Below are 25,060 nucleotides of genomic sequence, written 5' to 3'. Positions count from 1 at the left end.
TTCAGGGGGTTTCCCCGACATGTCGTTGCAGTACATTAAAGGGTGTTTCATGCTTGGACTGACTACTTAATTGAGCTGGAACAGATTCAAGTACCAAGACCATATATCCCGGTCTCAATGTCATCTTGCAAACGAACAGAACTTTGCGTTTTCTCAGACGCTTCTACGATGGCAATTGCTGCCGTAACATACCTACGTGTTCTTGACTCTGATGGAAAATGGCATGTAGGCTTTGTGATGGGAAAATCAAAGCTCGCTCCTTACCCATTGCACTCCATACCGCGTCTGGAGCTGTGTGGGGGCAGTCTGGGTGGTTGAACTGGCAGAACTAATCAAGTCGGAGATTGACTTCGAGTTGAATTCAGTCAGGTTCTTCACGGACAGTCGCGTTGTTCTTGGCTACATCTACAACAATTCAAGGTGGTTCTACACCTACGTAGCTAACAGAATAGCTCGCATAAGGAACAGTACTAACCCAGAACAGTGGCTCTATCTGAAAACTGAAGTGAACCCTGCTGACCACGGAACAAGGCCAATACCAGCAGCTTGTCTGATGTCATCCAGTTGGTTCTTTGGCCCACAATTTTTCAGTCACACAGACACGGAGCAAAACAATTAGACTGAATCATTTGAACGTGTGCAACCAGAGACTGATGAAGAAATGTATCCTCAAGTTACCTCTCTTGCAACCAAGGTCACAGAGCAGAGTCTCGGATCACAACGGTTCGAACATTTCTCTACTTGGAAGGCTCTAGTAAGAGGTATGGCAAAGCTCATTCATGTAGCCAAGTCCTACTCCAGCGAGTCTCACACTGGAGAGTGCAATGGATGGCATCACTGCAAACAGTCACACACCTCAGAGTTCTCTCAAGCCAAAACAATCATCTTGAAGGCAGTACAGCTGGAGGTTTACAAAAATGAGGTGGACTGCGCAACTCTGGGCATTAATGTTCATAGCCACAGCTCTCTTGTGAAACTGGACCCATTTCTTGCCAAGGATGGATTGCTGAGAGTTGGGGGTCACATCCATAAAGCCCAATTGGAAGACCAAGAGAAACATCCACTCATCCTGCCAGCCAGTCATCATGTTGCCACTCTCTTAGTCCGACACTATCATGATCAAGCAGCTCACCAAGGTCGCCATTTAACAGAGGGCGCACCGCATCGCTGTCTGGATAGTAGGAGGGAAGAGGCTCATTTCGAGTACAATATTCAAATGTGTCATCTGCAGGAAGTTGAGAGGCAAGTTTGAGGTTCAGAAGATGTCCGATCTGCCTGCTGACAGACTGTCCATGGATCCACCTTTTACACATGTAGGGCTTGATGTCTTTGGTCCATAGAGTGTGATAACCCGTCGCACAAGAGGTGATGCTGCTGAGAGTACAAAATGGGCAGTCATTTTCACATGTCTCAATATGAGAGCTGTTCACTTGGAGGTTATTGAAACCATGTCCACCTCAAGTTTCATTAATGCCTTGAGGCGCATCCTGTCGATTCGTGGACCTGTCAAACACCTCAGGTCAGACGGAGGCACAAACTTTATTGGAGCATGTAGAGAGCTTCAGATAAACACGGACGATCCTGAGATCAAGGACTATCTGCAAGACCTTGGTTGTACATGGATATTTAATTGACCTCATTCCTCACTTATGGGTGGAGCTTGGGAGAGGATGATTTGTCTGGCTCGACGGGTCCTTGATGCACTGCTGTTGAAGAATAAGGATAAACTGACCCATGAAGTCCTAGCAACTTTGACGGCTGAAGTTATGGCCATCATGAACGCCAGGCCTCTGGTTCCCATCTCTTATGATACATACCTTCCTGAGGTACTCTCACCTGCTACTCTTCTAACCCACAAGGCGAGTGTGACACCCACACCCCCGGGAGACTTTGAACTGGATCACCTATGTAAGGTACAGTGGCGCCAGGTCCAGAGCTTGGTGAACTCCTTCTGGAAACGGTGGAAGCTGGAGTATCTGGCAACTCTTCAGCCTCGGAGGAAGTGGACCGAGGAGCAGCCTAACCTCAAGGACGGTGACGTTGTTTTGTTAAAGGACGTTCAAGCACAACGTAATGACTGGCCTCTTGGTCTGATAGTAAAGGCCATTCCAAATTCTGACTGCAAGGTGCGATAGGTCATGGTGAGGACCTTAGGTCAAGGGCAGTGTTTCCACCCTTTGTCGGCTCCCAAACGGCACTCACAGTTCACACGCGTACTCCACTAGCACCCCCCCCCACCCCCCCCCCCATCGCGGCCAAATCGTGCAAGTGCCGTGTTGGATGTCCTTGTCCCTTTTCGTCATTTCAAGCGATACAAACTCTCGATCTTCTCTCGAATTATTCATTTTTTTGTCAAATGACTGCAAGACGCCCCCCTGGCGGAAACGCTGGTCAAGAGACAGCTAAAGAGTACCTTAGGCCTATCAGCGATGTGGTGTTACTGATAACAAAGGTAAAGAGATATAAATAGTGGTAAAAAGGTTTACCAAGCGGGGAGTGTTCTGACACCATAGTGTATTGGCACCCCCTAGTGGCAAAAGTTGGTACTGTAGCTTTAACCTGTTGAACCCCATCCCCCGCCCCCGGGCGGAAAAACGCATCATCTGCAGGAAACAACGTCTGAGGGCTTCTTAGTATTTAATAAACTATAAATGTTTCATATCCATGTAACAGGAAGAAACTGAGCTAACTGATGATATGAACAATTTTTAGCAAAAATAAACACAAGGCTAACGCTGAGCCTCTGAATTAGCCCTGAGCGAAAAATGCTAACACCGTTAGCACAGAAAACACGGTATAACATCCTTATTACTTATTGTAACTGCACATCCAACATATCGATTAGCATCGTGAGAGTACACATAATCGATAGGTATCTAGCATCACTCATGATCAGAAGTCGCGACATTATAAACAAAAACAGACATCACAACATGTGGCATTAGGTAGAAAACATGGCAATGTGTCTTACCTTTGTCATTGTCTGATCAAAAGTTGTCTTCAATGGCATTAAAACGATAAAAACGTCCATAAGAAAATAGGTTAACCCAATGTGTCCGTGTCACTTTGAAATGATTTCTGATAATCCATCAGCAATAAAACTAGTTTTCAGAGTGTAAGACAGCTTTTGTTTTGGGCAAACTGCGTGCGCATTGCCCCCACTTCTCAATGGTAACGTTGGTGTGCATGTGGAAATTCCCCTTCGATTCTATTGGCTCTAGCGGTTAAAGAGATGTCAATCATCAAAATCGACCAATGGGTTCCAGAGAAACGGCAAAAAAAGAAATTCCACCCAAATGACCCCAGAGATGGAGTTGTTTTTGCTAAACCTCTCTAAAAAGGTCAAATGTCACTTGTTTTGCATCAATCTTGATACAGGGTACTTATTATATGTTCCTAAAGCACTCCACTATATTAAAAAATGTCTGTTATTAAAAGTCACGTCAGTTCAATTGGCAATTTTTTTCCATTTAACATGAGCTGTTGTCCTTTATGTCAGATCATTCGTCAAACAAATTGACTCATGTGACAGGATTTTGATGAGACCTTTATTACAGCATTTTCAAAACAAGGGATTTATAATACATAATGTGCTGAGCCATTTTCAAAACGATATAGATTGAAGCTGTTTCTATCAGGTTAGTACAATATGACACATTTGGCTTCCAGTTCACCTTTTTTCTCGCACCTCCTTTAGCTTAAAACCTGTGATGATAACCTTTTTTTCTAACCAGAGTAGGTGGTTCGATTTTTGGTGACTATAATGGTGTTAATTTTCAGAAAATACAATAAGTGCTAGTAAGCGTGCTAGCATACTTCACAATGCATAATAGCAACAAAACCACCACAAAGATCAGGCTGATAGAATGTCATTAGTTTTGACAAATGTCATAGTTTTAAATCCAATAGCTCCATATGGAGGTGGTGAACCAACTGAACTTCAGACATGGCCTTGCCTCGAGAGATATGGTAAATTGCGATATGGACAGACCAGGGTTACATGTTACCGCAAGGTTTCCTAAAATATAAACTGCCAAAGATTGACTGCACCCTGTGTATGCTTAAGACCACACACTGCCACCTAAGATTGTGTGTAAGGTAGTAGAGAGGTGTACATAGAAGTGAAAATGTATTGCTAGAAGGAACCACCAGTTGGTGGTCCATCTTCAGGCTTTTGCTGCTCCCAGTGGAAGTACAAAAACAAACTTTGTCAAGTTAACCTTAACAGTTTCCTACTGCAGATTGTGATAGACACCACCTCAATTTGTAGAAACAGACAGGAGTACTAGCTGATGGAGGAAGCAACCAAATGTATAGCCACCCAAACGTTTTTTTACAACATTTTCCATAATTTATGCTGTTGTGTGAAAGCCTTTTCTGAAAGTTGTACATCAGTCTATTCTTTCTTGAAAGCCACCAGACTCTTTAATTTTACCCCACAGAACACATAAATTGCTGGTTTACTGCTGTTTTGATCAGTTAGTCCATCAGAACTAAGAAGAGCAGTACAGTCCTTTGTGTTTTGAGGGAAAAAAATCAGCAGTACATCGCTTGGCTTCAATACACGGTTACATAAGAACGTCATACAGTACAACCCGAAAATCTAAACTAATCCTTTGAAGTGCTACACCGTATTCATGAAAGTGTTGGACTCAAAACATTAGCAGGCCTTTTCGAAACACCCTGATTTGAATCTTCAATGCCATCATTTTCTCCAAAACCATGGTATTAAAAATAAATCCAGTTCTAAAGGTTTTTAAGAAACACATTTGGACAATGACTTAAATGGGATGTTGGATAGGTCAGACAAATGGAAAGTTAGGGACAAAAGAACAGAAGACTTGAACAAACCCAACAATCACGTGTTCTCAAGACAAAAACATATCAGTTTGTTTTCTACTTTATTAGAGCAGTTAAAGGGTGTGGTTGCTGTATTTTTTTAGAGGTTTGCAGATGGTGATAAAGCAATGAGAATAAAGCATGAAATTTGAGGGTGACATTTAAACTACATTGTGTTATGGTCACAGGTACACAGAAATATTCCTAGTGCAAAGGATCTTTTATTTGCTTTTGTCATATCCTTCCTTAAAGTGTCAAATGTAGTATCCTGAACTTTTGCAGATCCTTTTTGATTAGTTACAGATATAAAAGTCAAAGCATGCAATTCATATTTTCTATTACATTTTCTATTGCCAAAACTAATGAACCCAAATCTCGACCATTAGAATGAGGGTACACAAATGACACGTTCGGAAAAGAGGATTAAAATGTTCATTGTGTACATAATTGCTCCGCTTGGCAGAATGTCAATGCTCTTCTCAATTCCAACAGACAAAATCTGGAATTTCTTTGCTGTACAATGAGGAGACCAACAATACCTATGATGTCTGCCTGAAATTGACCAAAGAGGGGTTAACCATACAGAAGCTGGACGTGGTTTGCACAAATGGAAGTGAATCCCAAGTAAATGTAAGTGTGCCCCAGGGCTCAAGTAATGCATTGTAATTCATGCCACATAACTCCAGAATACTGTTTCAATAAATGTTCACAATATCCTATTGCCAATAAGAAACTCCCACTTTCTAAAGCACAGAACTGTTTTACTGCGAAGACAGGCGGCTGGCGGTCTGGGCTTAAGCATCAAAGTAAGCAAAAGTTCCATTATGGAGAGATTAAACTGGAAATGAAAAAGGGCTTTTGGTTGTAGAAAGCAGTTTTTGCAGCAAATCTCACCTCTGAAACGCAACAACTCTTCTTTCTTTCGTGCTTTCCAGGGGGGTGCAGAGAACAACGTCCCTGTGGTTATTTCAAAGATTTTTAAACATCAAGTAGGTAAGAATCATTTCACTTCCTATTGCAATGTGGATTAGAAGATGTTTTTTTTAATGCAGGGGTACATTTATCAAAATTAATGAAATAGCCACTGGATATTTTACAGGTGTGATTTAAATTCAGAATTATATTTTAAACCTTTCTAAAGATTAATTATTTATTGTAAAAGTTTGGGGTGTGGAAATATTGGTACACTGTAGTATTGCGACAATATATATATTGTGAAACGGTATGGATTGTCAAAACTTCTGTGAATTATTTTTGAAATACTGTCCGTTTACATTTGATTATTGACTTGAGTTGTTAACCTAAAGAATCCTAAACATTTATATTATTGTTCTATTAGTTTATTGGTTTGCTTGGATTCAAGATGTAAAACAGTTGTTTACATTTCAGAAGGAGAGGAATTGTTAAAAAAAGAATCACAATATTTATTTTTAATTATTTAAAGAAAGTGAAATGATAATTTTGGTAGCAACTCGTGTCTGAGTTATAATAAGTTCACTTCAGTGAGCGTTATTAAAATGTTACTCCCCGCAGCGATGATACTTGTAAGGTTATTTTCTAAGACGTTGGAATGCTCCCTCCAGAGCTAGAGAAGAAATTATACAATAGCTCATCACAAGTAGATTTATTCTCCATTTGTAAAATCTGTGCCACGTTATACTACCTTCATATGGAGCTGGAGTCTGGGGGTGATTAGCCTAGCTTAGCATAAAGACTGGACACTTGGGATATGGTTTGCATGGCTTTTAAAATATGCCATATAAAGCTCTGTTTAACCTGCAAACCATACATATAAAAAATGTAAAGCTTATTGACATCAGGAAGCTGCAAACAGTCACTGCCCGCAGCAGTTGTTCGTCAATAAATAGCTACAGCACGTAACTCGTCTTGAGGCATTGTTATGGTTAGAATATGTGTTCAAAACTATTCCCCTTTTATTCGGCTTTTAAGTGGATTTGAGTGTGTGTAAATTAGGGCTGTACCCGAATATTCGTTCGTTGGAGTACTATTCGGGTTTCGTTATTCGGAGATTTGTTCTTTCCCCCGTTTTTTTTCAGCACTACGGCTGCCAAAATAATTTATTGAAATGTCCAATTTAACTGAGCACCCAAACAAAGGGAGGACTCTAAAAAGGGAGCCTAATTAAATACAAACAAATATACACTAATAACCACAAAACTACCCTCACTATCCAAGTGGTACAGATGAACGAAAAGGAGGCTGTGGGAAAACACAGCTAAATTAAATGACCACAGTCAACGTAATACTATCCTAATCTAAACACATCTAATCACATCAATACCACACGAGTTAACCACTGTTAACAGAGCCTCCCGACTGATCGCTGTCCACAGGCTTTGCAGTCGTCTCGGGAAGGTGTGCCTCCGGATGTGCGCTGGGATTGGTGTGCGTCGGGCCCGGCGTGCTCCAATCACAATCTTCGGGGGCGGACCAGGAGATGGGTAGCCAAGGACATCAGGGCAACCACACAGCTCATTTACATAAAACACATTCAAAACAGAGTTACCAGGACCGGGGAGGTGGAGGCCGTAACAATCAACGTAAGAGCTTGTGCCTCTTCGGGGGGTGCTAACACTTAACCATAAACGTTATCGTTTACTTTCTCCGTCTTTATATGTAGATATGACTTTTCTCCATTAATCTCCGTCACGTTGTTTCCATAGCAACAACAACTTCCTGTCAACAGCGCTAACTCTCCTTCAAAATAAAAGCATGTCCATACATAATAGGAAGCCAAGCCAAATTACACTTAAGATACAACTGCAATGAAAGTAACAAACACAATGCACTATCCTTTTCAATTTCAAAGCACACAAATTGGGTTATATACATTAACAAATAACTATAAAACAACAATACTGTAGAATAACAAAATGAATGCCGTGAATAAACCGAAATACATGTGTTAAAGTGGTTCGCTGCTGATTACTACCGAATATCTGGAGCCCGAAAAATGGTATTCGGGACAGCCCTAGTGTAAATATGAACATACTTCACATTGTCTGACAGTGTCCCATGTATATGAATATATGGAAATATTCAATAATGAAGAGATATTTTGGATGGCTCCATCATTTCATGGATATGATTGACCCCACAACCTCGATTTGTTAGTTAAAGAGATTTCTTGTGTAACTGAGTAATCTTGAAGGGTGTTTCCTGTTTCCTGTCTTCATGCTAAGCTAGGCTAAACACGTTCTGAATCCATGACATGAGATTTTACCTTCTTTTTACATTTTCCAAAAAATACGCCATAATTGTTTACCTATTGGTTTAAAACCAGTTGTATTAATTGGACTGTCTATGTACATTTACTTTTACTGGAGACAAATAATAATAAAGGCTACTCTCTTTACACAGAGGTAATTTAGCTTGCCAAATAAGAAAAGTCATAGAAAAGAAAGACTGACAGGAAGTTGGCAATGTCTCCATGCTATTAGCTGGCTAAAGGAGAAAACACTTAAATCATGTTTGTCAGTTAAATTGTAAGAATTGATGATCGCTCACTATCTTGTTAGGACGCAATATCAGAGTGTCATGAGTGAATCGTTTCCCTGTAATTTGCGCATTGGCCCACATCCCTCATAATACTGATTGGATACGAGTGAATCTTGTCTTCCTATCTCCCGGGACCCTTTTAACAGAACCTTCTAAATCCTTTTGCAACAGAGTTATCATTGTATTCCTCCCGCCCAGCTGCAAATGAGTGTATATCATGATTAGTTTCAGATTTCATGCTGTCCTGTGTTCTTTTCTGAGCTGTAGCCAGAGATTAGTCAAACAGACTTACTGATTGCTATTTCCTCCACATTACCATGTATGAAATGAGTAGTTATTGTCTAATGTTTTCATTAACTTCTGACACTTGACAACTCTACGCTCTGCAGCCGATCAGACGGCGAAGCTGTTCGTCGGGGACGCTGTGTTGCAGGTTGGTACAGGCTTATTCCATTCAAGGTCGATTCGGGTCACTGCCAGAGTGTCACATTTTAGATTCAACCTGCTTATGTTTTGACAGTTATTTCATTTAGAAAATTAATAGAGAATATTTTGAACTTTGAACTGCCTGCTATTTAATTGTCTCTTTGAGCAGATAATATCGTGGTCAAATATATATATTTTTTAATCAAATCAATTTCCCAAACGTACACCCCGTTGTCAGTTTCCGTCATAGAATAATCATAAGGTCACGAATGCATAATGGTTTCTGTTCATCAGAATAATCATGGAAACCCAAAGGTCGAGATATGAATTGAATTTTTTGAAAGTTAATTTGAATCTGTCTGGCAGGTTTATTGAGTGTGCTGTTTATCCTGAATATCAAGATGATTAATTGGACAGCCAGGCAAAATTACCACTCAAACTGGGAGTTATTATGCATTAAATTATGAGTTGGATTGCTAGTGCTCCTTCCTTTGGATCATCACCGTTTCATATTTATTTGCAATGACATTGAATTTTCCCACAGCAGAATATTGCATCTATTTGCATATGAAAAGCCATAGCATGGGTTTAAAAAGCCCTCTAATCTAATATGAAATATTATTCATATGTAGCTGCTATAGCCCTCAGCCATGGAAGATTATGAGACAATAGGCCTTTACATAATAATTCTCTCAGGTGTGGTCATCTTGCGAGTTTGTTCTTTTTTACTTGATGGTCATTTTAAGACCTTTTGTGGTAAAAACAATTCTCTTTGGGGTCATTTTGGCTATCGTAGTTGTTTTGCGTATACAGTATTGATGGTCCCTTTGCATCCCTTTTGAGGATTTATATTTCTCCTTGTGGTAGCTATGATCTCAATGTTGTCGTTTTTAAAACACTTTATGATTATTGTTTATCTCTGTGAACGTATGGTTGCTCTTTGAGACGCTTTGGGGTTATTTTGTATCTCTTTGTGGTTTAGAAAATGTTCTGGTTATTTTGAACTTCTGTGTTTGTTTTCCTTCGATTTGTAGTTTTTCATCCCTGGTGGTTGTTTTGCCTTTGTTTTTTTTCTCTTTGTCATATTCAATCTATTTCTTTTCTCTATTTGGTCCTTTTGTTTATCATGCGGTTGTTCTAAAACATTCTTTGGTTATATTGTATCTCTCTGGGATAGTTTGAATTGTATTCTGGTTATTTTGTGTTGCTTTGTGGCAAGTCATTTTTTGTGGAGATTTCGCATATCATAGTTGTGTTTTTTTAATCTTTTTTTGGTCGTTTTCCACCTTTGGTAGTCATTTTAGGTTGTGGTTACTTTGTATCTCTGTGACTGTTTTGTTTCTCTGTTGTGGTCGTTTGGCATTCATTGTGATCGTTTTTCATCTTTTGTTCTCTTTTTGGTCATCTTTCATTTCCATAAAGCCCTTTTTCTAACTTTCTGGTTATATTGTATCTTATTTTTTTGTATTTTCTTTGTTGTTGTTGTTTGTTGCCTTGTGGTTGTGTGTTTCTCTGTGTGCATTTAAGCATCTCGTATTTTTTGTAATCTTTTGATGGTCGTTTAGCATCTCCTTGTTGTCGTTTTGCATCTTGTTGTCGTCATTCTAAGACACTTTGTTGTTATTTTTTGTATCTTTTGTTTCGCATTTTCTTTGTCGTCCTTTTTTCATCTCATTGTAGTTGTTTGGCATCATTTTGTGGTCGTTTTGCATCTCTTTTTGTGACTTTGCAGTTCTTTGTGATCATTTTGTGTATCCTTTTTTTTTTTTTTTGTTATGTACCTTTTGGTGTTGGGAACTGACTTTAATTTATTTTAAACATACAGTAGTGCAATTGTGAAAGACTGACAAACAATCCTTCTGCTGGCGAATGAAGTAGCATTTCGCCCACTGGCAACTTTTACCATTTTCATTTTAATAAGGAAAATGTCTGTATTGCAACACTGAACATACACTTTCCCAAAAGTGCTACAGGTCTGCACAATAACAATTCAGTACGAATACACAAACAGTTACAGCCCTACTGTCCACCTATGTATCACTTGCTGACTCTTGTGAGCTGGGTACCAAGGGTTGTCAATTATATTCCACACTTAACCATCCCCCTGGCACTTTCCCTGCAGAAAATAGGCAAGTAGGTTTGATAAATTACACACTTTCTACCCTGTATAATTACTTATGTGCTTTTCCACTTTTTCTGTCGGTTTCTTTAGGTCAACGGTATAAATGTCGAGCCTTGTACCCATGAAGAAGTTGTGAGTATATTACGATTAACTGTTGTATAATATTTCCATCCATCCTTCCATTGCTTTTCAATCTTTCTCCCAGGTTTAACACAAAATCCCAGTGGCTCTCAATAAATCTTCTCCCTTTGTTAAATAATTCCTTTATTCTCTGCAACTATCCCCACACACAAGCACACACTCATCCCATGGCTGTCGTCCCTGTCTCCTTGTGCAGCCCCAAACAGCTGTTCACTCTACTTACCTCCCGAGCGTCAACATGCATAATGGCAGGCTGTCACACTTTGCAGCACTGACACATGTTCAGGCACAAGCCAAGCTAAAGTGAGGGATTTGATAGCAGACATGCATTGAGTGGAGTGTAGACGTGACCTTGCGTTTTCCATGTGATAGTCAAGTGTCTTATTTACGGTTTTATTTTCCAAGATGCACGGAAGATAGACAGATTTAATAGATTGTCCTTTAAACTTCACCTTCCTTGAATTGACTAGACACCTACTGAGGACGTAGTTGATATCCCTCAGACATCAGATATTCAGTAATTACTTTTCGATGTCATCTGGTTGCTGCCGCCTGTCACTAGAGAAACGTCGGCCTTCAAATTCTATCTTTGCTGGAGTGAAGCCACTTTCGCACACTTTACCTCCTCATTCCCTGTTATATTTTGTTTGTTCAGGCTGTGTACAGGCTGTGTACATCTTGACATGAGTGTATGAGATTCAATTGTTATCTCGCTGTATCACTCACAATCGTTCTTTATAACGTTCTATCTATCTTAATCTCAATCTCTCTCTCTCCGCCTCCCGCTCCTGGCAGGTTCACCTCTTGCGCACTGCAGGAGATGAGGTCACCATTACTGTTCGCTACCTGAGAGAAGTTCCATCATTTCTTAAACTGCCTCTAGGTAAGAGTCCTGCAGTGTTTGATGTCATGCAATCTCCCAATAAACTTCATTCCATTGAGCATTTTTAGCCATAAAGGAATAAAACACATTCATGGGAGATTGTCTTTTTTTGCGCATCTTGACGCTGTTCAATAGATGAGAATTTATTTCAAAGTTATAAATCTTCATGCTCCATGGCCAGAGGCATGCAGTAAAGTCAAACACCCAGAGCTGCAATCTTCTGCTCCTGTATGTACCTTCAGCAGGTTATACAGATGGAAACAGGCACTAAAATCCTCCATGTGGAGCCTGTAAAAAGTGAGAAATCAGGTACGCAACTCTGAGTGAAGAATACTCGATGATTTATTTGAAACCTTGTAAAAATACTAGAAAGTAGCCTAACATTGGGTTTTTTTGTACATTTCGAGACATTACTTCGTCAGAATGTATATACTAAATTTTACAAGAAGAGTTTGTGTGGTTGTTCTCTTACTGAAAGCTAACTGTATGCTAAATACAAAGCTATCGCTAGGCTGTTATCTTGACTTACTACAAGGACTGAAGTGGGGGAAACAGTTACCATGGCTGCCCAAAGTTATATTTGTCAATTTTACACTTTGGTTTTGGACAGATTAATATAATAGAACGTGTTACTTTGTGAGATTTAGCGGTCGGATCGGTATATTGTTTGTATCTTTGGCAGAGCTTGCTTGCTGTGTCCTTCAAGTAATCAACTAGCCTAGCTCTTTCTGCAGCTTCTTACTAAACCGTTATCAATCTTCTCATCTCAGTTCCACCAAAAATGAAAATATTATAACTGTGTTACACAACATATATAACAATCTTTTAAACGTCTAAAGTTAACCTAGCCAAGCAAAGAGTGTTGGAGCATCATGTAGCTCAACGGATCTTTAAATCTGGACCATTATTCATTCACACACGCTGTTAGATACAAACTGACATAACCACTAATGATTGTTGTTTTATGAATTAGCTGTAAGCAAAAAGGTGATTGAATAACATTTTATACATTTGTTTTTGTCTCTCCCAGAAAACAAAATGATATTTTCTGGCAATTTACCTAATTAGGAAAAGCAAACAGATTTAGAAAAATGGTTAATAGGCCTGCATGAATATTTAAAGCCACCGCATTCTCATAAATTCAAACAGAGCCGTGAAAAATTCAGCCTTTATATGTTTAGAAAAAGGTAACATTCAGAGGACGGTCTCAGTGCAGCTAAGCTCAGGTTTAGCTGTGCGGTGTTGGACCACTGAGGCACGTTTTTTCGTCTGAGGAAAAAAAAAAAAAGTTCCAAATCCTTTTTCTCTAGGCGCCCCTTTGTTTCACCATGGCACAAATGACAAGCAGGAAAAGGCCAGGAGCAGTCTGCCAAGCTTCACTGAGTGGGCCTGAATCAGAAAGAAGGTCCTCTAACGCCAAGCTAATATCATATGAAAGAGAATAATTTGTCTCTTTTGGATGCTGTCTGAGACGCACTGTATGATTCAAAGGCAGGGCCTGGAATAAAGTCAATATCTTAACTTTGGCAATGGTCTTTTCCATTTTTATTTGTTTCTGAAGAAAAGACACAACATGAAATTGGGTTAAATGCATGAAATATATTTTTCCGAAGCCTTTTTGAACATGAACGATCTTCCTTTCTTTTTCAGGTTCCCCTGGGCCGTCCACCGATCACAGCCAAGTATCCTCTCCACTCTTTGACAGCAGCTTACATTTCAATGGAAACGGAAACAACACAGTGAGAAAGATCTATTTGATATTGCATGTATTATGTGGATGGGTTTTTGCTCCGATTTATTTCACAATCAGTGCCTAGTTCTTTTTAACAGACAATGCTTGAATCTTTATATTCTGTATGCTAATCAAACACAACAACAATTTGAAAATCACACTGTCGCAGGAACTATAGACATGACTTTCAGTATGATATATTCACAAAAATGTATTTCCAGTCAATGCTGGAGTCCATTAAGATTGTGTTACAAGCTGGCTCTGCTTGTAACATAAGGACAACAGTTCCACACAGGAGTTGCCCAAAACAATCATTTATTTTGCCTAACAGTGGTTACAACCAACAATAAAACAAACAGAAGAGCGGTGTCCTGCTGCACCGAGCATGGCAGCTGTTCTGCAGCCCTCTTATATCCTGGAATCAAGTGCCACAGGTGGGTCCCATCACTGCTGATTACAACAAACACACAGGTTACAGCATCACCACCTGGTGGACAACCACAGGGTTGTCACAATTGTCATTGAAGTTCATATCGCCAAATTACCTTCATACTCAGTCTTGCAGTGCCTTCAGGGGTGCCCAACCTTTTTTGAACCGAGAGCTACTTTTAAAGTTGCCAGTCTGCCGAGATCTACCAGTCCAAATAGAGAGGCGTAGCCATTACTGACAGCCTACTACCAGGTAAATACACACTTCTACTTGTATAAAACTGACCTTTGTACGATTAATACTTCATAAAATACTGCAGATCCTTTATCTTACCTCTTTCTAATCTACACACATACAAGTATTTAACTGAAGTTACACAACAGTGTTGTTGATACAGAATTGGAGTTTATTCACACGTCACATACTACAGGGGGTAATGTTTTCAAGAAACATTGAACAGTGCTGACACAGGAAAAAAAGAAAAGACTTAAATGTACAGCTGATTAATAACGGTATCTAACTTGAGTTTTTATTATATCAAAAACCTGTTGAAATGCTACTGTTATTTTTACTGTCCCCCAAAAGCGCGTCGGCAGCCTCCAGGAATGCTTCTTTCACAACTTTGCCATCTTTGAAATACTTCATGTGTTTCGCAAGAACGTGACTGACGATTAGATGCTATGGTAGCAGCCTTGCTCTTGTTGTTGGGCCTGGTGAAAATGGACTGCTGTGCATTTAGCTGTCCTTTCAGGTCCCTCCCCTTTTGGAGCGTAGGGCAGAATTAGGAGGGAATTCCGTCTCGTAGCGTTTGTGCACTGTTTTGAAATGTTGCTCCTAAATTACCCTTCTTAGATAAAGCCACGCTCGCATTGCAGATGAGACAGATGGACTTTGAATTGGAATAGATACAAACATAATCATTCTCCCACTCGGAGTGAAAATTATATATTTTGGGCTTTTTTGCATCTGCCATAATTGCGGTCTTGTGTGTGTGCGGACTGTCACTCCTGTTGTCACGGACAACGTCAGCGAACTAGTGCACTGCCCACTGCCCACCATCCACGCCCCGACACATGGGGTCACGCCGGCCAATCACAAAGCGTTGATGCGTTAAAGTGCTTTATTCTGGCACAGGAAGATTATGTTATAGGACATTAACGATAAAACAGAATATTGTTGTTTATTTTTAGACACATCTCGCGATCGACTGGGAATCTCCTCGCGATCGACCGGTCAATCGCGATCGACTGGTCAATCGCGATCGACTGGTTGGGCACCCCTAGCACAAAGCTGCGGCTTTATAGGCCCGTTCGGTTATCGCTGACTGGAACCGGTCTGCCTTTGCCGGTAGCATGGGGTTCCTGCTCGGTGTCGAAGCCAGCCTCGGTTGGAGGTGGGCTGCCACCAGCGGTTCCATGGGCGGCATGCGGAGCAGGCCGAGCCTCTCCATACCGTCCAGGGAGGAGGCACCCTGGATTGGGGCCTTGTTGCTAAAGGGACAGTCTCTCCACGAGACCGACACCTCGTCCAGCATCTCCGGAAAGACTGGAAGGAGCTGCCTCTTCGTCCTCGCTGCTTGGGGCAAGTTCTTCCCCTCGTAGCGAGATCTGGAGGTCTCCTTGGCCACTTGAGGCCATGGGATGTCCAGCCTGGACGCAGCGCGTTGACACACGGCCTGCAAGTCCATGCTTAGGACGGGCGAAGCTGGTGTGATCTCGCCCAGGGGAGCGGACATCGCTCCCGGCTTTGCAGCCTGAGCCGATGAAACGAAGATGTCATCCTCATTCAAGTCAGACAGGAGGAACTCAGAGGTATCCTCTTCGTCCTCCATGTAGTCCAACTCCAGGACATCCTCCGCGGGTGGAACCATGGTGAGGTCCAATTGGGAGCCCCAGCCTGAAACGGCGTGGGGCTCCGGTTCAGCGGCTGTCGCTGTTGTTGAGCCCCAGTCTGACACAGCGCGGGGCTCAATCTCTGCGGCGGACGCCACCATGTCTTGATTGCCGGCCGGCGAATCAGCGGACATGAGGGGGTCCTGTCCCGACAAGCTAGCTTGGCGTGCTAACCGTCGGCGGAGGCTCTTAATGGTGAAGCGGGTACAATGCCCGCACGAGCCGGGGTTATCGATAGCCTCCCGGGCGTGTTCCAGCACGAGGCAGGACGAGCAGACCTGGTGTGAGTCTGTGTCTGAAATCTTAAACCTGCAGCCGCATAGCCGGGCCTCCGAGTCCCTGACTCCTCTGGTGTGAGGGAGAGAAGGGTCCATCTTCGATCGCCGGGGTGTCGGCGTGGAGTGGACACGCTAGTAACAGGTACGTTACTGAGAAAAAATCCAACCTTGCCGTTAGTCCGAAAGGAAAAAAGGTGACGGTGTAGATTTTATTCTTTAAAGAATATTAACTGGTGTGTTAATACCTTTTTTTATCTCTGTCTCCGCTGGTGTGAGAGAGAAAAGAGAACGTCCTCTTTACCGTGGTGTCGGTGTGGAGGGAAGAACAAACTAGCAACAGGTATGTTACTAGCTTGAAGAAAAAATCAAACCTTACCGTTATTTCGACAGAAAGAACGGCGAGGCAGATTACAATATTAACTGGTGTGTTAATATTGCTCAGTCTACTTGCAAAGCAAAAAAGTAACCGGCAAGCGCCCGTCGACCGAATGTTAGCTTTGGGTTCAGTCTGTGGACCGTTAAGCTAGCCCGGTTACTGATAAATCGAGATGTGCTCTGAAGCGAGAAGAGGTGTTTTAATGACGCTGCGTCGTAGCGCAAGCTACTTAAAGGTTGACGTCAAGATCACCAGCCTATCAGGATTGGCGTAATGAGATTGATGCTTCTGTTTGCATACGCGTTGAGGCGCATCCCATAGTGAGACATCGAACGGAGTGTTATGAATGAGAACTGGCCTGGCCGCTTGAGGACGATTAAGGACGCTCATACGGGGCTACTCGCTGCAGTGGAAATGCGCCATACAGATGTAGCGCTTCATTTCAGACGCCTACCCATGCGGGTCCGTGATCGGCACGGGGTGGGCCCCTGCTGAAAAGGAAAACCCCCCCGCATGACTTGAAATGCCCCCTTGATAAATACATGAGCCGTGAAAAGCTGCCACACTGGAACTCATGTGAAATAAACAGCTGATCTACAGGTATCTGATCGGATATTTGTTAAGATCCATATGTCACGGATAAGATCATATTCTGTGCTAAATAAGAGACATGTAATCATTTACTAAACATCACCATGTTTTTATTTAACAAAATAATGTTTAATTCACGTTGGCGTAAGTACAAAACCATCGCTATGTTTGTTCATCAGGAAATGCAGCCCGGCTCAAACAAACGATTTTCAATCGTCATCCTCACGATCATTTAATGTATCATATGTTCGCGAATTGAAATTACTGCACTAATACATGTAGTTTAATCCACGTGAGTTTACAACAACAAAAATAATCGCTTTGTTTTTATATCACATCCGACCGGAGGAAAATGCAGCGGCTCTCACTACCGATCATCCTAATCCCACGGGCAAACAATAATATGTACAGTGTTAATAGTTTACTGTATTATTAGTGTCTAATATTACTGCTATAATAATCACACATTGAGTTGTTGAAATCAGACCGTCGTTTTTTTTTAAACAGTCTGAATGAAACGGCAGCTCTCAGGTGATCAGCTGTGTGTTTACACAATAAAATATGCATAGTAATTTAATACCTTCCAACACACATTGTAAGAACAGTTCTGTTTCATATGAGTGTTGAGAGCTGTATCCACAAATCTACTAATTTTGTCCTCAGTGCACCAGATTGATGCATTTAACTTCAATTTAAATAAAAACATCTGCTGTTGTAACAACAATAACATTATAAATAGTAACATAGCATGGTATTGCACATTTATCTTTGTTTGTTACTGGCCTGAGATTTTTTTATTACATGAATTAAGGTGTATAGTTTTCGTTTATTAGTCCCCGAGGGGAAAATAGGTAGCAGCACATCAGAGGCATTTAAAAAGTTAAGACAATACATTCTGGAAATGTTCACATCAGGCACCTTCAAGTTAAACAATACTACAGTAAACAATTAACACAGTAAATTATGTGGATTAAATCACATTTATTTCGTTAAAAATAAACGAAATATGATTTCCTGCTGAGTCGGCTTGACTCTGTTTGCATTAATAAAGAATGCACAAATGTGTTTAATCGTTAATGTCAGATATGTAGGCTACTAAGTAAATAGCCTACATTAGTTCCTGCTCAAGATTAGATTCAACTTTATTATTATTGCACAGATTACAGGTACTGAGACAACGAAATGCAGTTTAGCTTCTAACCAGGTGCAACAAGCAGTAAAGTGAAAAGTAATTTACACAATCTACAGAATAAAATATAGAATGAATTGAATGAATCATACTTCAATAATGAAAAGTAAACTAATATTAGACAAATATGAGCTTTAAACATCCATGACTTAAACATATAATCCAGGATACAAGCCACAGAGTTGCACCTGCAAGGTGAATATAGAACAACTGGTTAAAAAATAACTACCGAGTGTTTGAAAGCATACAACAGTTTTATGATATCACTGCCCCATCTAAGACACGAGTGGATCTGTCTTGAATTACATTTGGGTTGAGTGTTTTGTCAACTTAATGTGTTGCTTAAAATAATACTTTTGCATACAGTATGTGACAATGTAGGTGATGCACGGCCAGATACAGCTCAAGAAGCTGACTCAGATAAGGAAATGTGATATATTATGATATTATATCTGAATGATAAAGTGCGACACGTCGGCGTCTTCTCTGCATACGGCAGTTCAAACTGTATTTCCTTTATCCTGTAATATGACTTGATAGATTTAAACTCCGCACACTGAGCTCTGATTGGTCAGCAGGCGGTGCTTTCACTGAGTTGATCTATTTTCTATAGACGCCGGAGCCGGGCAGCGTCAGGTAAAAAAAAGTTATTTAGCCTTCCCAAACCTGAGCCTCACGCGCCGCCTATGTCCTTAGGACCATACCGTTCACCAGCCCCAACCCCCCATGTTTCCTATGCTGTATGTTGGGAACTCTTTGTTTAAAACTAATTGGCCATCGGAATGTGTGGAGTCACATCCCCCCCCCCCCCCCCTCCTGTGATCCCCCGCACACAGAGAGACACAGGGAGATCGCTCTTCTGGAGTGAAGAGAGCGGAAATAATGATATTGCAAGTTAGAAACGTAAAATGCATTTTGACAGACACTTGGGGGAAATCTGCTGCATTTTGAATATCCGATAGTCCGCCATTAACACCTTAGTCCGTCTCGTCTCATCAACGAAAACTAAATATACATTTCGTCATAGTTTTCGTTATCAAGAATCTATTTTTAGCTCGTCATCGTCTCGTCTTAGTCATGTAAAAAAGGTTGTTGACGAACATTTTTCGTCAAAGTTTTCGTTGACGAAATTAACACTGGCATATTTAAACTGTCACACTTTGTTGCTTTAATCGCGCATTGCCAGTATGAAAGGGTCTGTGCCGGAAATATCAAACATTTAATAAAAGTGACGAACAATGAACAAGACTTAACGTATTCATCATAATTAATTATATTTATTTCATTTGGATGTAGGATTTTTTACTTTGTTTAGAGCAGTGATCTTCTCTGCAGCAGAGAGCTAAGCGCTGTCAGACCGGACCTAACCCTGAAAAGTATTATCATCTGAAAGTAATCATTATGTTATTAACCCTTTGGAGTCCTGGGCTAATTTGGCCGTTTTCACATACTTTTGATTTGTCTTACTAAACCCCATTAAGAAATGTTTGGCATGTCAATGTTTGGTATCTTTTTTTAAGGACAACCTCACCTATATAACCTGATAGTTATTTATTTCATTTTTAGATACTATATGAACATTTTGGACCCAAAATCACAAAAAAAACGTAAAAACAGATTTTGAAAATGATATTATTTTTCATATAGGTAACACAAACATACACAACGAAACCATTTAAAAGCTGGAAATATATACATGGGATAATGTGAAAATTTGATTGAGGTAGCATGGGATTTCATTCTGATAAGGCAAAGGTGTTATTATAAATATAATACAAATATATATATATATACACATTATGTACAAAAATCTGTTTTCTGTCTTTATCTGTGCCACGCTTCAAAGCGGTTTCTGACTACGACACAGAGGGCAACATCACAGGTTCCTCCTCCTCCCTGTCAAAAAACAAGCTTAAAGCTTGACTCACGTTCAGAGTTCTCTTCATCATAGTTCAAAACTCTAAATCTATCTAACTATATCTAAATTCTCAATGTTTGTCTGTCACTTTACTTCAATCGCAGTCTCCCGCTGTCTCCCGCCGCCTGTCTTCGTATATCTTCGTCTCTCTCCATTTCCCGCCGTCTCTCTTCGGTTCCCGCCGTCCCTCTTCGTCTCTTTTCGTCTCGTTTCGTATCACTCCGTTTACCTGATTACCTTACCCCCTCCCTGATAAATACATCCTGTTGAGCAGAATCTACAGTTTCCAGTATTTTCCGTTTCGTAAAATGATAAAATACGGCGAAGATATTCAAATATGTGCTTCCATTATTCATACTTCTGAAATATATCTGTATTAACTTTATATCATCGTATGTCCGTGTTTATTGGGTATTTTTGCATGAAACAAAGACTGGCATATAGTTTCAAGCCAGTACTTTCGACAGAAATACAAATATACATCCTGTTGAGCAGGATCTACAGTTTCCAGTATTTTCCGTTTCGTAAAATGATCAAATACGGTGAAGATATTCAAATATGTGCTTCCATTTTTCATACTTTTGAAATGTATTAACTTTATATCATCGTATCTCCGTGTTTACTGGGTCTTTTTGCATGAAACAAAGACTGGGATATAGTTTCAAGCCAGTACTTTCGACAGAAAAACACGGCAATGTTGTCCGGACTGTTGTTTTTATGCGGCACCGGCTTGAACAGGTCATGTGATCACTTGTATTTGTGTTGTAAATGTGTTCATCCATTCAATGTGGCATCTGCTATAATGGGGTTAATGTATGATATTACTTAATACTACAATACATTATAATATATGATATGATAATTACATTTTAGTTTTATTCATTTCTTATTTCATAGTTTCTCATTATTATTATTTTTATCGCTCATCTTATTTTTGATTGTATTAATCTGTGTGAATCTGTGCTGTCCTGTTTTTCACTCTCACCCTGTTGCTGTTTGAACTACTGAATTTCCCCACGGGATTAATAAAGGTCCATCTTATCTTATCTTAATGTATAAGTTGATTTACTTCAATCTACTGTACTGTGTAAAAACACCCCAACAATATTACAAGAAATATACTGCATAAAGCAAACTATATACTTTATTTGATCTAAAACATTGACGTTTTTTCATTATAGTAGCTTGTAAAAACCATACAGTAACAAATAAGTGATTAAATGCTACAGTATTCAGCAAACACAACTGCAGAGCTGCAAACATTGCAAACAGACTAAGTTCTACAACACCCAGTTGTCTTTGTGTATTTTGGGAATGAAGCAGGAACTTCGTGAGTGGTGGCAAAATCTTTGGCATGCCAAAAAACAGCCGAAGGACCTTGCGAAGGTTCATTTTCGTGTTGAATTTGTGTCAATTTTGCCCTTCATAAGGCCATCGTTAGGGCATCTTGTTATCATCGGTGCCATCGGGCATTCGCCCCGATCAGAGTGAGGGCGAATGCACAGATGATAACACGAAGATGACACGATTTGACAAGATGCCCTCACGAGTGCCTTACGAAGTTGCCGCTCACGAAGTTGCTGCCGGAGCCTGAGAAACTCCACCGGCGGTCATACGATGGCTTAGATGCCCTCACGAATGGCCCGATGTTGCTACGATCACAGCCGAATTTGAACATTTCCTTTATCGTGTGTCCATCGGGTGTCAATTTCGGGACAGTGTGACAGGGGCTTTACCAATGGTAATTGAAGGGTGTATGAATAATAACCCAATAAACAAAACTTAATTTCAATTAGCATTCAAGGGCTGAGAAAAATACTACCAATCACGTTATTCATTGGCTACAGACTCTCTGTTTTTATTTCTATTAGCTAATGTTAGCTCAGCATGGCTAACCCCTAGCGGGCAGCATCAGCGCTATCAACTAAAGCCAGAGCATCTGCCTCTCTTTGTGGACTGTGGCTCGTACAAATCACATCCACTTTGACTTTGAAATGTTAAAATGTGATAGTGAATGTGAAAAGTAATCCATAACGTCCTCTATATGCTGCCTCGTTGTTTGTCAGTCTAAGCCAGTGGTTCCCAAACGGTGTGCCGTGAGGCAAGTCCGGGTGTGCCGTGGGATTTTGTGACAACCATACGTTATTATTGCAATATACAACTACACAAAAATAATAATTTTTTAATGTACTATATCAGTACTTTGTAGGTTTATATGTACGTAATCTGCGCGACTTGCGCGTCCACATCTCCACGTGCAGTGCTGCATAAACATGGCTGAGTCAGCGATAACTTTCGAGGGGTGGAGGTATGCCCATTATTTTGAGTTCATCCAAGAATAGACAGGAATGTGACGGTGAGGTGCAAACTGTGTCCAGGCCAGAAGCTGTTATCCACTGCTGGAAACACCACGTCAAACCTCAACACGCACCTGCAAAGAACACATGGGCCCTTTCTCATTTCATCAAATCCCCCTCCTCGACTCCTCGACTCCTCGGTCCTCCGGTAGTGACCCGGAAATGAATTTCAGCGCGCCATGTTGAAGGACATCTCATTTCTCTAAATGCACTTCGAGGACCGAGGACCGAGCGTCGAGGAGGCTCTCTGGAGGAGCTATAACCGAGGATACACTGATGGGTCCTCTACGGTGCTCCACGGCTCCCTCGTGGATGCATTTCCGGCAACAGAGATGTTTCAAAGACTCGTGACGCACGGCCGGACTTATCTCAGCCAATGACAGCTCTGCATGCATCCCCTGGATATTATTTTATTAACTGCTTTCATCGCGACGCGATGTTTACAGTGAGAACAGCTGTGAGGTCCTTGCAGAAAGCAGAGCAGTGTGTATAATATATATCACTCAGTAGAACAGGCCTACTCTTTTTGCTTTAGTTTAGTAGATATCTACAAACAAAGAGTCGATATTTTTCTAAAACCATTTAGTGCTTCACAATAAAATACACCACGGCTGTAGCCTGTTTTAGGAGCTGTATATGCGTGTGTGTGGTGTAGGTGTGTGTGGTACAGTGTGTGGTCGATGCAGCAGACAGACAGGTGTCAGTTGGTTTGGTGTCCTCTGCTTACTTTTAATACTTGTAAATAAAACTTTTGGCCCGTAATTTATTTTCCACATTGTAGCGACCAGAGAGGGGGGGGGGGGGATATATCCAGTCTCTGATAGTGTTACGTTATTATGGGAGTGCTCTGCTTGATTCTGAAATTGTATATATTTATATAAATATATACATATATATATGTGTGTGTGTCCGCATCTGTAGCCATTATTGTCTCATTATACCGCACTGTGAATGAATCAAAGTAAATATATAAGTCGTCATGAACACATCTGTCCATCAGACAGAGGGCTGCTGCCTCCTGTCATCATTAATGGACGTCTCTTTAAAATGACCACTCAGAGGAGAGGAGTTCTCATTTCTCTAACCGCCTGCTGCTTCCCCTCCTCTCTCCTCGGTTCCCCTCCTCGGCTCCTCCGCTCGCATCTCCTGTGGGCGGGACTAAGTATCGAGGAGGGGAGTCGAGGAGGGGAGTCGAGGAGGGGAGTCGAGGAGGGGAGTTCGAGAAATGAGAAAGGGCCATGCTAAGGTGGAGCTACCGCACACGCTATTTGTTGTTTGTTTATATCACAGTCTGTTCTTCTTCTCTGTCTTCCGGTTGTTGCCTGTTTTGAATGACGAATACACACTACCGCCGCCTGCTGGTAAGGAGAGTTATTGCAACTCACGCATGCGCAGTTCGTACGTGCTCGGCTGAAGTCTTTGCGGTGTCTGGTTCCAGTGCAACACATGGCCAACACGCAGGAGAACACGCCGACGCAACAGATGCGGCTTTCCTTGAAAAATCCTTTAGAAAAGAAATCCCGCTCCAACGAGTCATGCTTATCCACCAAAAGAAAGTTTGTCGCTAAAATTCCTGTCAATTCTTCTAGGCACGTAATTATTGGCTGAACTAGTCCCTTCAAAGCGTAATAATATCTTGGTCAAAAGTAGTGCCACGGTTCGTCACGTGATCGTGCTACACCAATTGGGTAGCTGCATATTGTCAACAGAAGTGAAAGAAGGCCGCCTACCTGGTTACGCTAAACCAGACCAAATGGATTCTAAACAGTGCTATATGCTTGTTTTATGTCATGTTTTGTCATATGTCTTAATACATCACTAAGTCCGAGGTATTTGCGTTATGTACGCGGTATTTGTGAGAGGTTTTACTATCTGGGAACAGAGTTGACCATCGAATCAACATTGGCTAGCAGCGTTTATCAGCCAACTCCAGCGACAACAACATTCCTGGGCCCTTTCTCATTTCATCAAATCCCCCTCCTCGACTCCTCTGGTAGTGACCCGTAAATGAATTTCAGAGCGCCATGTTGAAGGACATCTCATTTCTCTAAATGCACTTCGAGGACCGAGCGTCGAGGAGGCTCTCTGGAGGAGCTATAACCGAAGATACACTGATGGGTCCTCCACGGTCCTCCACGGCTCCTTCGTGGATGCATTTCCGGGAACAGAGATGTGACGCACGGCCGGACTTATCTCAGCCAATGACAGCTCTGCATGCATCCCCTGGATATTATTTTATTAACTGCTTTCATCGCGACGCGATGTTTACAGTGAGAACAGCTGTGAGGTCCGTGCAGAAAGCAGAGCAGTGTGTATAATATATATCACTCAGTATAACAGGCCTACTCTTTTTATTTGCTTTAGTTT

General features: G+C 41.1%; 1 protein-coding gene across 1 annotated transcript in view; it reads left to right on the top strand.

The window, feature by feature from the left end:
* The window catches only part of sntg2 (syntrophin, gamma 2), a 211,933-nt gene that overhangs the window by 57,824 nt on the left and 129,049 nt on the right, over positions 1-25,060 (top strand). The window contains exons 2-8 of the mRNA XM_034110992.2: positions 5,332-5,469; positions 5,589-5,645; positions 5,775-5,832; positions 8,748-8,791; positions 10,997-11,038; positions 11,843-11,930; positions 13,581-13,669. Of these exons, the coding sequence (XP_033966883.1) occupies positions 5,332-5,469; positions 5,589-5,645; positions 5,775-5,832; positions 8,748-8,791; positions 10,997-11,038; positions 11,843-11,930; positions 13,581-13,669 (516 nt within the window). The remainder of the gene's footprint in view (positions 1-5,331; positions 5,470-5,588; positions 5,646-5,774; positions 5,833-8,747; positions 8,792-10,996; positions 11,039-11,842; positions 11,931-13,580; positions 13,670-25,060) is intronic.

The sequence above is a fragment of the Pseudochaenichthys georgianus genome, chromosome 22, assembly GCF_902827115.2.
Source record: "Pseudochaenichthys georgianus chromosome 22, fPseGeo1.2, whole genome shotgun sequence".
Lineage (NCBI taxonomy): Eukaryota > Metazoa > Chordata > Actinopteri > Perciformes > Channichthyidae > Pseudochaenichthys > Pseudochaenichthys georgianus.
The sequence above is the reverse complement of the archived record's forward strand: the minus strand, read 5'-3'. Positions and strand labels throughout refer to the sequence as shown.